Source organism: Pangasianodon hypophthalmus, chromosome 17 (assembly GCF_027358585.1).
Source record: "Pangasianodon hypophthalmus isolate fPanHyp1 chromosome 17, fPanHyp1.pri, whole genome shotgun sequence".
NCBI classification, from domain to species: Eukaryota; Metazoa; Chordata; class Actinopteri; order Siluriformes; family Pangasiidae; genus Pangasianodon; species Pangasianodon hypophthalmus.
In genome coordinates this window covers 20,993,641-21,010,550 of record NC_069726.1, presented here as the reverse complement: position 1 = coordinate 21,010,550, position 16,910 = coordinate 20,993,641, and the positions used below count along the sequence as shown (strand labels likewise).

The 16,910-nt window shown below is 40.3% G+C and overlaps 1 protein-coding gene across 2 annotated transcripts in view; it reads left to right on the top strand.

Annotated features, from left to right (window-relative positions):
• Positions 1-3,191: 3,191 nt before the first annotated feature.
• The window catches only part of kcnn2 (potassium calcium-activated channel subfamily N member 2), a 50,501-nt gene continuing 36,782 nt past the window's right edge, over positions 3,192-16,910 (top strand). For both annotated transcript variants that reach the window (XM_026942498.3, XM_053241523.1), the window contains exons 1-2: positions 3,192-4,112; positions 6,915-7,010. In XM_026942498.3, the coding sequence (XP_026798299.3) occupies positions 3,213-4,112; positions 6,915-7,010 (996 nt within the window). In that variant the 5' untranslated portion in view covers positions 3,192-3,212. The remainder of the gene's footprint in view (positions 4,113-6,914; positions 7,011-16,910) is intronic.

Sequence of the window (16,910 nt, the reverse complement as noted above, 5' to 3'; positions counted from 1 at the left end):
CCTTTTTTTAATTTTATACATTTTTATAGATCTGAAACCACAGAAAATTTGGCAAATAAGCACTCGTATTTACTGAGAAAGTCAGAAGAATGACTTTTCTGATTAAAAGCCAAAATCAAATTACATTTTATTCAATTACATTAATTTAATCAAATTACATTAACAAGTAATTACAGACTTTGGTCTGTACATTGGTACTGAGCTTTTAGGTAGACATTGGAGCACCGAACAACAAACACCTAGCTAAATGTGATTTCTGGCTTTAGGGCTAAATAAATATATTTACAGAGTTCGCAGGTAAATGTGTGTTTTGTTTAATTAGTTGCTGTAAGGACAGAATGTAACCACTGAGTGAAATCTGTCCACCGTTGTGCTCGAGCCTACAGCAGAAAATGCTCAACATTTAATTAAGCTGTGAAAGTCAATTAAAAGGCTGGTTCAAATCATACAGCTCGCCTGTGGCCTGTGACTTCCTATTAATTCTGCATCTGAACTATGATGAAAGTTTGTGTATTTGCGGGTGGTTGAAATAACGAGATCATCTGGGAGGCGTTCCCAAATTGCATATTTATCCATATTCATATCTCTGCCTATTGAGAGTTAAAATGTTTAATACATGAATATTAAATATGAACATGTTTTGGATGATCGACTACATTGATGTAAAGGGGCAAAATGTGTGTAATTGATACCAGACTATTCAGAAAATGATTAGTCTCCATATTTTCCTTATATTTTCTCTAAACTAGAAGTACAATCTTTGTGTATAAACCTTCCAAAGATTATTACAAATAACACAGAAATGCAATAATAATACAAAGAATAATATGGTTCATTCATATAGCACCTTTCTTATACCCAAGGTTGCTTCACAATTCAGAAAAAAATGCACACGGAAAAAAAATTAATTAACAAAACAAACAAAAAAAACCCCAAACAGAATATAGTTATATAAGAGAATGTTATCCTCGGCTCTTAAAGTGAGGTCTGGGGGTCTTCAGCGGTCTGTGAAGCATAGCCAAGGGGGTCTGTGATTTTCTAATTTCGTTGCAGTGGTGAAAATCACAACTCACCATTACCAAATTTATTATTCTTTTAAATAATGTCAACAGGAAACTAATGACAATTTTAATAAAAATACTGGGGAAATGTTCAGATATTAGAAATGCAATGGCTCAAATTAATAGGCAAATATTATTTAAATAATTTTAATAATATTATCATTTTAATAGTTTGTTTATAAAATAAATCTGTACTTACTGGGTTGGGATTATTTTACAGTTAATGGGCTCCCTGACTAAATAGTTTGTATATTTGTATTATATATATATATATATATATATATATATATATATATATATATATATATATATGTGTGTGTGTGTGTGTGTGTGAATATATGACTTCACAGATATAATACAATACAAATATATCTACCAAAATATCTATATTTACAGCCGATTATTGCACTGGAAATCCCATCTGAGTGGTTGGTCTAAATTTTCATCTGCTGGAAATTCTCAAACTAGTAAATTTCCATATACAGCCATCACTTTTCTCTTATTTGTTTTCTTTGGAAAACCTGAGGTGCAGATCTGTTACTGGAAAAATAGGGAAATGGAGTAATAAAATCCAAGTGCAATGGAGCAAATCAAATACTAGGCCCATGTTTTTGAAATATTAAGCATTTTTATTTTATTGCTCTGTGTTTTTTTGTTGTTGTTGCTATTTTTTTTATAAAATGAAACTGCATCAGATCGCTGTGCCCTCTGGGTAAATTCTACAGCCTACAGTGGAGTTAACTCGATTCCTCATCTAATGAACTTCAGCGTTTTATACAGATATGGGGATTCACCCAAGGGAAAACAATCTCAACTCTTAACCATGATGTAGTTCAGCTGCATGATCACTATAACTGTTTAGGCTTTTAGAAAAAATGGTTCTTCAAGGGTTTTTTTTTTTTTTTTTTTGAGTCAAGTTCTTTTCTTAAGGGTTTGTATGGCTTCCTAAAAGGTTCTGGAGAAGGTTCTAGGTTTTGTAAGCTTCCTGATATGGAAAAACACTGCTGTTTGGGTTCTACTATTATGTATAACCCTTAAGGGTTCCCCCAAGAAATCCAATCGGATTTCTTTTGTTAAGGATGTAGATGTTGTTTGCAAAAAAAAAAAACGTCTACATTCTTAACAAAAAAAGTCAAATTTAAAAGTTTTAAATGGTTCTGTGCTAATTTTATTCTCCAAGGTGACAAAAAGTGGTCACCAATTTGGCATATTTGACCTCTAAACCTCTTAATTCATATTTTTTTCATTCATTTTCTGTCTGCTTTTCCTGGTGGCAGGTCACTCCAGACTTCTCTGCTCCCAGCAACAAACTGCAGCTCCTCCTGGAGGAATCCCAGATGCTCCCAAGCCAGCTGTGAGATATAATCTTTTCAGCAGGGTCTGACCCGGGGTCTCCTTCCAGTGAGACGAGCCTGATACAGCTCATGAAGGTAAGGCGCCCCAACCACCTCACTGGCACCTACTCCGAGGATCACCTGGATTGTCGAGCTTGTCATCCTATCACGGAGAGTAATCCTAGCAACCCTGCGGAGGAACCTCATCTCCACTGCCTGTACTCACAGCCTTATTCTTCTGGTCATTACCCTACATTACTGCACGTCTAAAAATGCAGTTCTTGACTAAATTCTACATTTTGTAAAAGTATTAAACTGTACTTTTCTTTGTCACTGGGGTGGTACCCTCAAGAGTAGGGTGCATCTTTTGCACCTTTAGTGTGTATTTTTACAGGGTTAATGTACTTTTATAAAGGTTTTGGATACAAAATTGGACCTTTGATTGGCTTTTAGAGGAATACTTTAAAGGTACACTACATCAAGTCAAGTGTAGTTTTATTGTTATTGTAGAAAGGATATAAAATAAACACACAGGACAATAAACACACTACATGCACCTTTTCCAAGTAAGAGACATACACTAAAAGCATAAAAGATGTATCCTTGAGGGTTTGTATAGTACAGTAGGCCTATAGAGTACCCTTTTGGATAAAAGTGCAAGATGCACCTGATAGAAAAGTAAATTATAAATTTATAAGCTTGGTGTAGCCTACCTAATAAAGTGGCTACTTAGGTGTATTTCGGTTGCAGAAGTTGGCAAGCTCGACTACCCCGTGGCTGTTTGTTTGCTCCAACCTTACTTGCTATCAGAGTAACCATGGCAACCAGGAGCGCACTGAAGTTGGGAACGCCCACCAGCGCACACCGTAACGCGCAGTCGGTGCGAAGCGGCGGCGCTGGGATGGAAAGCCCATTGCAGCCGCAGCGTCGCTTCCTCCTACAGCAGCGCCTCCAGCCGCAGCACTGCGCACCGCGAGAGGAGGAGGAGGAGGAGGAAGAGGAGGAGGAGGAGGAGCGCTCCGGCGGGCGGCGCGACCCCCGCACCTGCACCTGCCACGCGCGCAAGAGCCTCGTTTGTCACGGGACGTCGTCTCAAACCCAACTCGGCACTTCAGTAAGGACGCCGTCCGTCTCGTCTTCCCCGAGGCAAGGGTGCCGGTACAGCGCGTGTGAGCTCACGCCTTCTAGTCATGGTAGTTCATCCAGGCAACATCACCACCGCCACCACCATCACCACCACCACCACCATCATCCGCAGCAGCCGGGAAGCCCGGTCGGCGAGCCCCGCCGCGAAATAGCCGCCGTCGTGATGAGCGGCTGCAGATACAACGGCGGCGTGATGCGGCCGCTGAGCCGCGCCGGCTCGTCGCGCCGCAACCTGCACGAGTTCGACTCGGAGTCGCAGCCGCTGCAGCCCGTGTGCGCCGTGGACGCGAGGACGGAGAACCGCACCAGCGCGCCGGTGCCGTACTCCACGGTGGACGGCGGTGGAGGCGGCGGAGGAGGAGGAGGAGGAGGCGGTGGAGGTGGAGGAGGAGGTGGAGGAGGCGGCAAGCAAGGCAAGAAGAAGAACCAGAACATCGGCCAGAAGCTCGGCCACCGGAGGGCCCTGTTTGAGAAGCGGAAGCGCCTCAGCGACTACGCGCTCATCTTCGGCATGTTCGGCATCGTGGTCATGGTCATAGAGACGGAGCTTTCCTGGGGAGCGTACGGCAAGGTACAGAACCGCGCGCGGGAGCGTGCAAAAGTGCGGCTGCTGTTTCCACACACTCAGCAGGGAGAATCAGAGGAGCAGTCTGGCTGCTGATCAAATGTGCACACAGTTTAGAAATGCCTGAAACAAGGGTTAGGGTTAGAGACAAGACATGTGGGGGCAATTCTGAGGTTCCTGAGAAAACAGTGAGGACTTTTTTCTTTTTCTTTTCGCAGACAGAGAATGAGCTTGTGTTTGTTTCGTGTGTATCAGTAGTTTTGAGTTACAGTAATGCAGATAAGAAATAATGAAAGCCTGTGACCACCAATAAGCCTTATACAAACTGCAGCACTCTCTAAATGGCAGGACTTGTTTAGGTAATGTATGCAAACAACTTACTAAAATAACAGAATGATTCTGTATTTGAAGTTTCAGTTAGGAAGACTTTAGTCCTACATTTGTTTTACTTTTTAACAGAGAGATGAGAGTGTGTGTAAAACTAAAGTCTGAGATTAGGCTACTTAACAGCTTTGCATGATGGTGGTCTTCGCATTTATTACTTGTTTAGAGCAGAGATTTTCAGCTTCAGTCTCAGGCACCTAAATTTATCTAATTAAGGTTCCTGATAATTAGTTAATCTGTTGGATCTCAGTAATGTGCTGCTCCCTGTTCCCCTGCAAGTGTCTTCTGGGTTTTGTGTACCAGTGAAGCTACATTGTTTGGACACTAACCTACAGCAGTGTGCACACGATACTGACACTATACACTATCAAGTGAATAGGGTGTGATTTCAGACATACAGCCCACATTAGCCTCATAGATCCAGTGCAGAATTAAAGAAGCAACACCAAGCATGTCTTGGCTGATTGACTACAGCTTTATTTTCCCAAGATCTACTCCTTTAAGCGTTTCCGAGGACCAAAGGTTCTCAATTCAGTCCGTAGATACCAGCAGCCAGTCCATGCTCTGTATTCCCATCTAGTTCCTGACACACATGAGCATTCTGTCACATGTCACCTTTACAACTTGCTCAGACGAGTCTACAGCTGGTACTGAACCAAAACATGGAGAGCGTCCTAAGGTCTTTAAGAACCTCTGGATTAAACTACTTCCTGCAACATTGTTTACAGCATGGCCAGCATGGTGGGCTCCTGCCTTGATGTTAGCTAGAATGCGTTCATTTGCTTTAAAAGAAGCCAACTAATGTTACAACGAGGCATTGCAGTTGGAGTTCATTGGCTACGTATAAATATAGCTAGCTAAGAGCTCGATAAAATAAGGTACTTAACATAGCTACTTTTTCAGGGCTCATAGCATTAAAGCAAGGGATTGTCATTGATTGTCATTAGATAAACATCCCCTAAGTATTACATAAAATAAGGTATTAAATAATCTTACATTAAACAGAGGCGCCACTGCAGTAGCAACACAATGTCTACATAAATTACATAGCTAGCTAGCTTGATAGTAAGCCACTATTCTTCTATTTTTGAGAGGAATCTCTGCACTAGCTAAACAATGTCTATATAAACTCCGTAACTAGCTCTAAGCTGTATTTTGTTCTTCAAGCAGCATCACTGCAGGAGCTAAAAATTATCAGCATAAACTACACTGCTAGTTTCATAATAAGCTACTTTTCTTCTATTCCAGTAGCAAAACATTATCTAGATAAATAATGTAGCTAGTAAGCTTCGTGATTGTGCCCTGCGATGGGTTGGCATCCTGTCCAGGGTTTCCCCCGCCTTGTGCCCTGAATCCCCTGGGATAGGTTCCAGGCTCCCCCACGACCCTGTGTAGGATAAGCGATACGGAAACTGGATGGATAGATGGATAGTTAGCTTCGTAGTAAGCTTCTCTTCTTCAAGAGACATCGCTGGACTAGCAACACATTACAGAATAAACCACGTAGCTAGCTAATTTGCTTTATTTTTCTGTTCTTCGCAAATCCTCACTGCAGCAGCTAAACATTATCTATCTAAACTACTTAGCTAGTTAGCTTGGTAGTAAGCTACTATTCTTCGAGAGGCAATCCTGCTGTAGCTAAACACTGTTTACATAAACCGCACAGCTAGCTAGCTTCCCAGCTTGCGCACTGATGCTGACATAATGTTTATTGGTGGGCCAACATCGGGCCAGAGTTGGGCCACTTTGGCAAATTTGCACTTTTCTTAAGTTTGTTGACGCTGGTGGCCCGAGTGTTGGCTCAACGGACAAAATTAAATTAGATCAAAGTTGCCATCCAATGATGAATGAATGATGTTGGTCCTATAGGTGCCTGAAAGCCTATCAGCCCTGGTGGCCCAATGTCAGTTTGCTGCATGGGGTAGTAAGCTACTATTCCTCTCTTCTTCAAGAGGCATCAATGCAGTAGCTAAACATTATTTACCTAACCTACGTAGCTATCAAGCTCAACACCAAACCAACTAAGGTGGGGTCCTGAAAGGTAAGGGACCCTCATTCTCACCACCATCTGTGACTTTGTGGATAAATTGTGAGCAGCTATAAACAACAGAAAGCATGCTAATTGACCAAGTAAACATATGCACATAAATATTTCAGCAACAGAAAAGAGCATGGAGAAGCACAGTTGGCACAGGTTACTTTAACCCCTTAAACTCTCAGCTTAGTATTATTCAGTAATTAATTCAGAAGCATATTATTCAGTAGTTCTATGAATTATTCAGACTACATTGAAACTAATAGGAAAGGTATGTGTTTACAGGAGAGAGGAAATGTAAGTCCAGACCTACAGACATGTCCTGGAAGTTTCAGGGGTTAAGCTGCAAAACTTAAATGATCTGATTTTTTTTTCCCCTTCTTTTTCAGGAGTCGTTGTATTCATTAGCTCTAAAATGCCTGATAAGCCTTTCTACAATCATCCTCCTCGGCTTGATTATCATATATCACGCCCGGGAGATTCAGGTAACCCACATACACACACACACACACACACACACACACTCTCTCTCTCTCTCTTCCTGTTTCATATCGGGTCCACTGTAAATCACTTAAAGCAGCTTTTGATGAGAGTGTAGTGTGATCTGTGCTACATCCTCCCTCCTGAAAACATGTTCAGAAGGGCACTTAATGTGGTGGTTAATAATACACAATCAGATTACATCGCCTTGGAGTGTATCCCATCCCTTAATCAAATTATCCTCTGAAATCCGCTGGCTGTCTTGAAGCTTTCACTCCTGAGAGATGTGTGCAAAATGTAGTATTTTTTTTAAAACATCAGTCAAAACCATATATTTTGAAATGGTGATATTTTGTGTAGGTCAGCCCTGGTGTTGAACTGAATTAGTGTCGTAGGGGATCCCCTACAGAAACTCATTTCTAGTCTGAGAACGTGACTGTTCTCTGGAGGAATTCATCACTGCTGATTTTACTGTATGCACTGCCACCGTGTTAGGCTGCTCCAGAGCCTCGGCGTTCTCCTCCAGCGTAATTGTTTCATTTCGGTCATTTCAGCTCCTGAGAGAGTTAAGAGAACACTCCGGACTCTCGGCTCGGCTGAGCAGCTCCCTGCACTTGGACAAAGCTCAATTTTATGACCTTGCGTCAGAACTGCGTTCAGTTTTTTTCCCTGCGAGTCCTGATTTCATAGCTCATGTATTTGTGTATTGGGGTGAATTGCTTTGTTAAGAGAAAAAAAAAAAAGAAGCAGTTTTGGAATCTTGTAAATGAGAATATGATTAAGGCGTTTGTTCTGTTTCTTGTTTCCTTTCTAGCCTTTGAAAATAGAATCAGCTCTCATAGCAAGATCTCACTTATTCTCTCTCATTTCATCCCCTACTGCAGTCACTAAGTGCCGGATGAATGCTTATGTTTCATTCTGGTTTCTGTGATCTGAAACAAATCAAGAAATGACTAAAAATACTGCACCACTGTCATGATGGATATTTTATTTTATACACACTGGCTGGAGGTGTGAAGATCAATATCGAGTCCATGTTTGCATTCTCAGCTTCCAGCCACAGTATGAGAAACTATAACGATGACTTAAAGTGTTATATTTCAGCAATTTAGACTATTACCAGGCCACCAAGCAGGTACTTTTCCATAAAGCAAAAGCCTGTTCAGTGCAATGCACTCTATCCATACATCATCATCATCATCATCATCATCAATGCCTTTTTTTCTCATTAGATGCTCAAAAGGTCCGATAAAGCAGCTCTAGATTGATTTAACATGCGCAGCACTGCATTATTGCAGCTACAAGTGAACCTATTAGACCATTAAATTAGTCCAGCGCTTCTATAGATAACTTATCATTAAAACAAATTGATCACTTTATTAGTAGGACAGTTTCTCGTGATTTAGTTTGCATGATAAGTGCCGCATTCTGCAGCGCTGACCGTACACTCGGTCATCCGTGCCGTGATTAAGCGAAATCACAGAGAAGGAGTCTCGATGTGTTCCAGAGATAAACCTGTGAGGTGTTCGGAGACATGAGATCTCTCAGATAACCTCAAAATGTCAAGCTCCAGCAAAACTCATCTGACCTTCATCCATCGTCAGACTCACATCTTCATATCTCCTCAGACATGGAGATGATTTTAATTCAGAACAGAGACAGTGGATGTGGATTTTGGTGTCCCTTGGAATAAATTACTTTTAATTAATCTGTTGGAAATAATGAATGGTATTATGTATTTCCTAATTAGAATTGCCCGGTATGAGAAGATAGGGGAAGATGCTAATAATAATAATAATAATAATAATAATAATAATAATGAAGACAAGAATTTAGCTTTATCATCATTCTTCTTCTTCTTCTTCTTCTTGTTATTATTACAGTTTCTTCACCTAATAAATTCATTGTACTGCTTATTGCTTGTCACGTTAATAAGGGAACAATCTTGCACGCTAATAAAAAAAAAACACAAACCCATGAACTCAGCTAGTATGTCTTGGAAATGTGTAGTTGTGTAAGAGTAGAGAATAAGATGTGTCAAGACTGTGTATGTTTTCTTTCACAAAAATTTTTTTTAAGTCGTTTTTTACATACTAACAATCCAAACTCCACACTTTCCATTAAACATGCCTGGTTTGTGTATAAGATTGTTAATATAGTGTTGATGGTTAGATGAACTTTTGTATAAATTCTCTTTAAAGGTGGCATCAGCGATTATTAAGTCACAACATTGTTTTTTGTAAAATTTGATGAAGTTCCTTCACATTCCATTTACTTCAATTAAATATCTGGTCAGTCTTTGTAAACAGGAGAAAAATGAATGCTATGCACCAGTAACTTTCAAGCAGTCTGGACACGAAGCCCTGAATATTCAGAAAACTGGCATTCTGATGCTGTAGCACAGGCAGTGCGTTCCTGTGGGTTGTTGTGAGCGTAGCTCTATTGGTTTCAGAATTTCAGATGTAATTGTGTGAATGTAGAGTTTCAAAACAGCTAGCTTTAGCTAACGTCCTGAAAAAATGTAACTTCCAATACCTTTAATAGTGATTTGACAATTTCTTATGAAATATTACACAAGCCTTTGCGTAATAGCCTCAATTCACCTTGTGCATCAGTATAATTTCATTTAATCGTAAAATTTCATAGTTTATTCAGGTATTTTAAAAGATCAGATGCAAACTATGGTTTAAATCTAGCTGCTTTATTAGTAAGTAAATAATAAGTAATAAATAAATACAAATTAATGTTCTTTTGTCTGACGTGGCAGTAACATGAAGCCTACATTTATTACAGTAATCCAGGCAACAAGGAAGAGATAACACGCAAATCAATGTCCTGATATCATAAAATAACAGACTAGCCAGATGGAAAGGACATGACGATGCAAAGCGGAGATCATTACATTTTAATATTGCGTCACTTCGGCAGCGTTATCTTCCTTGTATCACATCTGCTGGCCATTGTTTAAAAGTTGTAAATGTTTTGTTTCCTTATAACTGAATGATACAAAGATATAAACCATATTTTATTTTGCTAAGATATTATCCCCTCCCCCTCCTCGTATAACTAAGCTACGTTTATAGTTTTGTTGCTATGGTTACATCTCAGCGGGCATTATTTCTCACCATTTGTTGCCTTTATTTGAAACCTTTCCTTGCACTGAAGCCTGTACATACTTCCTTTCTGTGTAATTTCATCATTTTTAAAATGTTTAATAGAGTGATGCAATAGCGTACCAGAAATATTGGTTTTGGCTAAACCATTACTTATCCCCCTAGTTCATTAATTTAGACCTGTGGTTAATTCTTTGAGGTGTCCTAAGATAATAAAATTCCTGACACTTGACAATCAATCAGGAATGACTATGTTTCATGGCCATGCTGCAAAAAAAATAGATTTTGTGAGAAATTTGTATGAATTTGTACAAACAAAGGGTGATATGCAAACCATAAACACAACAGCAAATCAGAAAACACAACATCAAAATGAGAAGCTCAGCAGCAAATTTGTGTAAACAAAACAACAGCAAAACCACGAACACAACATCGCAATCGGAAATACATCATTATCTCAAAATGAAAAGCTCCTTAGTAAACATTGCATGCTGCTGGAACATGGGAAAATTTTTAATTTTCAGTCTGTTATTAGTTAACTGAGTCTAAATTAGTGAATATGAAGGCATTATAATGAGAAGTAATTCTTTCTCTTACGTTATCCCCGCCCACAATGTAATCCTAATTATGTCTTTTCAATGGACTGGAGCCAATAGAATTGTTCCAAATGTCCAAGTATTAGACTTTTTGGGTCAAACAATAGTTTCCCCAAACTTAACCTTAAGCACAAGATTTAAATGTTAAAGCATAAAATTTTTATGTGAAAAACTGTGAAATAAGTGCTTAAAGAAATCAGGAAAAAGATCAGAATGCCGAGAAGATCCCCATCTGGCACTACTTTATTATAATAACACACCCAGTTCTTGATGCAGACAGGACCTGCTGTTTTTTGTGTGCGTGTACAACTGCTGCTTTCTTCAAACAGAGCGTGTTTTGAGACCAGCCTTCCCTTGAAATTTGAGTCGCTCTTTCCTCCTTCCTCATCTTCCCTTTTTTTTTTGTAGTACTTTATGCTCATTATAAATCTATAAAAGCAAGCGTGCCTGCTTGAGGGAGAGAGAGAGAGAGTGAGAGCGAGCGAGAAATGAGCGTCTGAAATAGCATGCTTACAGAAGTGTTAAGAAATGGCACATGGCATTGTTTCTCCCCTTTCACAAACATTCGCAGGAGGACAGATAAAGTCCCGTCTTTGAGAAATAGCCTACACCCTGATAACTCAACGTCCCGTGTTTCTTTTGGTGCCTTTAACTTATCACTTTACCTCCTTCTCGTACGCATTTGCTAAAGTTTAGCATTAGAAAACACTCAAAGCTGATTCCCAGTAGTGGCAGAAACACCGTCTTGCGCATTATATTAGCGCTCATGCTTCATCTTGTCGTCAGGACTGTAAATATATGCAGAAACCTTCACAGAATTTCAGAAGCCCGAATTCATGTGCGAGGGAATTTTTTTCCTCTTGTATTTAAGGCTTGCACGTCTCAAAGGGACATCGATCTTCTGAATGGTTTGCCAGAAGAAAGGTGCTGCCAGTGTAAATGCCACACTCACACACACACACACACACACACCAAAGCACTCTTTTTCACATTCTAACCATCGCTGCTGTTCAAGAAATTCTTTCTAAAAGCATTTTTTGCCTGTCGGTAGGGTTATTAGCATTACGAAATGTGACGAGTTAGTTGGCGTATAAAGCACGGATCGTTTCCAAGCTTCTCGTTTTTCCATCTTTAATTCAGCAAGCCGGAAGAATCCGAAGAGACCAGGCGCCCGTTCAAAATGTTTAGCGCATCGGGTTTGTTTAATATGTGTCAGTAGCTCCCATGTGGGACGGCAGAGGAACCTGTTAGCGTGGGTGTTGTTGGACCACACTGCCATCACTTTTTCCTCCTAATGCACACCCATTTTCACTAGCAGTCCATGACTCAAACCATGATAAATTCTAATTTTATAGAATTTTATATCAAGAAGTCATATTGAGCTCCTTGTTCCATTACTTTCTCATTATGTCGATCATTTGCTATAGCTGGTGGCTATTATTAGCTCGATTGTTCCTCTAATCTTTCCTTGATGTTATCACACTGTAAAGTTGTTACCACTTTATTACCAGCAGCTCCGGCGGTTGCTGAATCATCTACTTTTCCACTGAGCTGGAAGTTATTGGATTGTGTAGGTTTGTGACAGCTTATAAAGGCTGGAGGTCAGTCAGGCGTCAGTGTAATACACTGTACTGTAACATACAATCATAGCTTAAGATTAAACCTGTGAAAGAAGAAAGCAGCGGCGCTATTTTAGGAGGCCACGCCTCCTTAACTGAGAGACAGACACAGAGGCCACGCCTCCTTTACAGAGAGACAGACACAGAGGACACGCCTCCTTTACTGAGAGACAGACACAGGGGCCACACCTCCTTTATTGAGAGACAGACACAGAGGACACGCCTCCTTTACTGAGAGACAGATGCAAAGGCCACACCTCCTTTACAGAGAGACAGACACAGAGGCCACTCCTTCTTTACAGAGAGACAGACAGACACACCTACTTTACTGAGAGACAGACACAGAGGACACACCTCCTTTTCTGAGAGACAGACACAGAGGCCACACCTCCTTTACTGACAGACAGACACAGAGGCCACACCTCCTTTACAGATAGACATACACAGAGGCCACACCTCCTTTACAGATAGACAGACACAGAGGCCACACCTCCTTTACAGATAGACAGACACAGAGGCCACACCTCCTTTACTGAGAGACAGACACAGAGGCCACACCTCCTTTACAGATAGACAGACACAGAGGCCACACCTCCTTCCCTGGGGCAGCATCTGTCTTAACCCTGTCCATGTTTCTTGAACGTATTTGTACATGTCCAAATTTTCATGTTTTGAATGCGTGTTTAGAATATGTGTGTCTACTCATGTGCGTGCGCGTGTGTGTGTGCATGTGTGTGTGCTCAAGAGTGTGTGAGTGACAGTGTCAGTCTACAGAGGATGTGTCGGATCTCTAATCTGGTGGTGAAACGTTTCCTCACTGACACAGCAGACAGGTGTCTCGTTTCCAGTCTTCACCGCGACCTTTGTGTTTTCACTGCGCTGACGTCTCCTGGACAGAATTACAGTCCAGATACAACACGATTAAACCTACAACACTTTTCCGTAAAGATTTACCGTAGTGACTGTGGGTTGTCATTAGCTAATCCGTACCTCCCAGCGAGCATAGGTTTAGCGTTAAACAGGATCGGCTATAACCTTTACGTCCTGCTAATGGACACCGGTTGATGAAATACTCAGAGACCATCCATCTCCTCAAAGTAACCTGAAAGCACAAAGTAACCTCCTACAGGGGCATCTATTTATGCAAAGTGGCCTCTTACCATCTCTCTGTTTGATATTATAAATAAACCATGGCGGTCATTTCTAATTGAGGCGAGCCTCTCTGGCCGTAATTCACTAATGAGACGGAGCGATTTCTTTTCCCAGTGACAAGATATATGCTCCCATCTCCGCATTACACAGATTAAATATTGAGCCCCGCTCCATTAGTTATATTGAGCAGCCTTGAAACCAGTAACCGGTCTGCACTGCCTAGCGGAGTGACAGATGCCGATGACCGTCGAGTCTCGCGTCAAATCCCCTTCTGCCTGGCCAAAAAGTTCTAATCAATAGCAACACAACGTCTAAACTCATAGGAAACAGAGGAAATGGAGCATCAGCACTTGTCAAATCCATCAGGCTTAAGGAAGACTGACTGCACAATGTCTGGCATTTTATTATTATTTATTTTTTCCCAGATTAAAGTCATTTTAAACCATTAAAAATAATCAGCGTAGATTTATAAATCGTTTAATGTTGTAACTGTCTGAGAAATGACTAATAGCATCTCTACAGCTTTGCTCTCATTAAAATCCATGATTTCATGAAGATGCATAATTATGCAATTTGGAAATATTCCATGTCCTCCTGACATCCTGTACAGAAATCTGGCTAGTTAACTGCAGGGTTGCCAGATCCACAGTTTCCACATTTCCATCCTTGCTGATGCAATTTTTTCTCTTCTGTCCACATGTTGGGGATGGACATTTTGCATAGATTAAATTAATTATATCATTGTTTTGAAGTTAAAATAGGTAGTTATGATTCAAATAAAGTTGACTGGCAGGTAAAATGGTGCATTTATTGTACTCTTGCTATTAAAGGCGTATATGACGGCGCTGTAGAATTCTCATATCTGATTGGTCAGAAGGAGTTGATTAACTATAACAGCAGGTCTGACAGTAGTCCCAGCATATGTAACAAAGAAAAATGTATAATCATTGATATTGTGAAGTTTTCTGTAAGGAGATGTTTATTTAACATTTACGGAAGGAGTCTTCAGTGTCAGCGCTTTGTCACAGTCAGGACAAATTTTCAGGACAGAGGAGTTTTTTAGGTTTTGGTAAGATGACAAGCTGTGGTATATTTTAAAGAGAGGGAACGACTGTTGGTTTCACAGATGGTGGACGTTAAATGTAACAATAAACAGATAAAATGTACTATGATGTACTGTTGATTCATAAATTAATAGATGTCATTTTTGCTATGGGATTAGAAAAATAAAACACTATGGAGCATGCTGTTATAGGAAGCTACAAGGTGGTAAAACTTTCCAGTTTTTTTTCCTGAATTCCTGAAATAAAACAGTTCTTGGTGACTTCTGGACTCTACAGCACCTTGAGAACCGAGATACGATCAACTGTCCAGTGTTTGCCTCCTGCTGTATGTTTTATTTACGCCATGAGCCTCCAGGAAATCCTCTTGACCCCTGGGGTTTCTTTGATTCATTCGGTCACGTCGTTGCTCAGGTTAGCTTGGTTTGTTGGCTGTGTAACTTAACCTACGCATGTATATGTGCGGTGGGCAAACATAGCAGCTCTACCCGTCCGGTGGCTCTGACACTCCATGCGGAATATCTGATGTTCGGAGGTGAAGACCTCTTGAGGATTGTGTTGCAGGTTGTCCATTACCATAATTAGTTTTACCTAGCGAGTAGCTTTCCTTGCACAGCCCACTCTAAATGTTTAATCACCGCGCTTTGGAGTAACAGACTTTCAGAAAGCACTTTCGTGACAGCCGATCACCCCTAGTAAACAGACGAAAGCTTTTCATCCCCCTCCTCGAGGCCACTTTGCTGCCTTGAGGAAGATCTGTATTTTTATTTTTATTTATTTTTTTTTTTTTTTTCAGCTCATCTCTCCCTGTTTCACTCACACTGAGCTAAGCAAGTGTGGCTTGAAGCACACAGTCTGAGTCGGAGATGCTGCATTCCTCACACTTGTCAGAATTACTTAGAAGCTGGAGGACTCAAGTATTCCTGACACCGATCACAGGGCTATCTTTGATAGCTCTGAGCCGTGCAGCATGTCTTATGAGATAAGAGGACATGAAGTTCAGAAAGGGAAAATCGAACTCATTAATTATACAGCTTTGACATATTTGTTTATTTCCTCGGGGAAGCAGATCAGGCTTTTTATGGCTTAGTATATCATGTGCATTGTATCACAAAATGAAATACAGTATTCCTTTCATGGACACACTTTGAAATATTGTCCTATTTAGAAGTCATCATTCATTATTTTTACTTTTTTTTTTTTTTTTTGCAATATCATTATATACGTATCTTGTTGCATCCCGGGTGTATTTCCGCCTCGCAACCACGAATCCCAGGATAGGTTTCAGATCCACCGTGACCCTGAACAGGATAAAGTGCTTACCGAAGATGAATGAACGAATTAAGAATAACAGTTGAAAGAAAGTCAGATTCTTTAAGGCTCACTAGGAATAAAACAAAAATAATGAAATTAATCAACGACAGAGTGGTGTGATGCGTGTGTCAAAAAAGGAACAGCTGTACAATTGCTACTATTACTACTACTAACAATAATAATAATAATAATAATAATAATAATACCACATTTCTAACCCCAAAATGACTGCAGCAATACAGAAGAAGACAAAAAATTGAAAAGCTTAACAGCAGCAGTCTGGAAAATGCAGGACACGTTATAAATGTACAAGCAAAAAAGTCAAACAGACAAAAAAAAGAGAGAATCAAGAGCTCTAAAAACTCTTAAGGATATAGCTTAAAGAGTTTACTGAATTAAAGTAGTTTAAAATGCAGTGAGAGTATTTTTGTACGTTGTGTGTGTAAGTGTAATTTTCGTGTGTGTGTGTGTGGGGGGGGGGGGGGGGGGGGGTAGGGTTGTTGTCTTATAACATGATTATGAGTGTATGATTAGTGTGTGTAGGTGCAGTCAGGGAGCTTTAATTTTGTTCCACACGGCGTGTCCTTGAGTGGAACGCACCGCCTAAAAGCTCTGAGATGTATTTCTGTTTGAATGATTCGTGGGTTTGTAACATGCCGCTGCTAAATATACGATCTAGGTCATTGATCCCATTTCACTTCCAGTAATGGAACAGAGGCATTTTTTTTCTTAATGGAGGGAAAATATATATATATATATATATATATATATATATATATATATATATATATATAAATTGTTGGCAGAGAGGCATTTTATAATTTGAGATTCTCATTTATTTACCGCAGAGTTTTAGATGGTCCTTATGTCCTCTGAATTATTGAAGCATCCGGGCCTTTTTCACGCTGATGACGCGCAGCCGAGTGGCAGGGAGCGAAGTGAATAATTAACCACGAAAGGGGCTGGGACTTCTCTGAATCGGCTCTGAATCAGAGCGCTTTGCGTGAGTGAAGGTTTCCTGCAGGCGATAAAGGCCTCAGGTATTCGTTT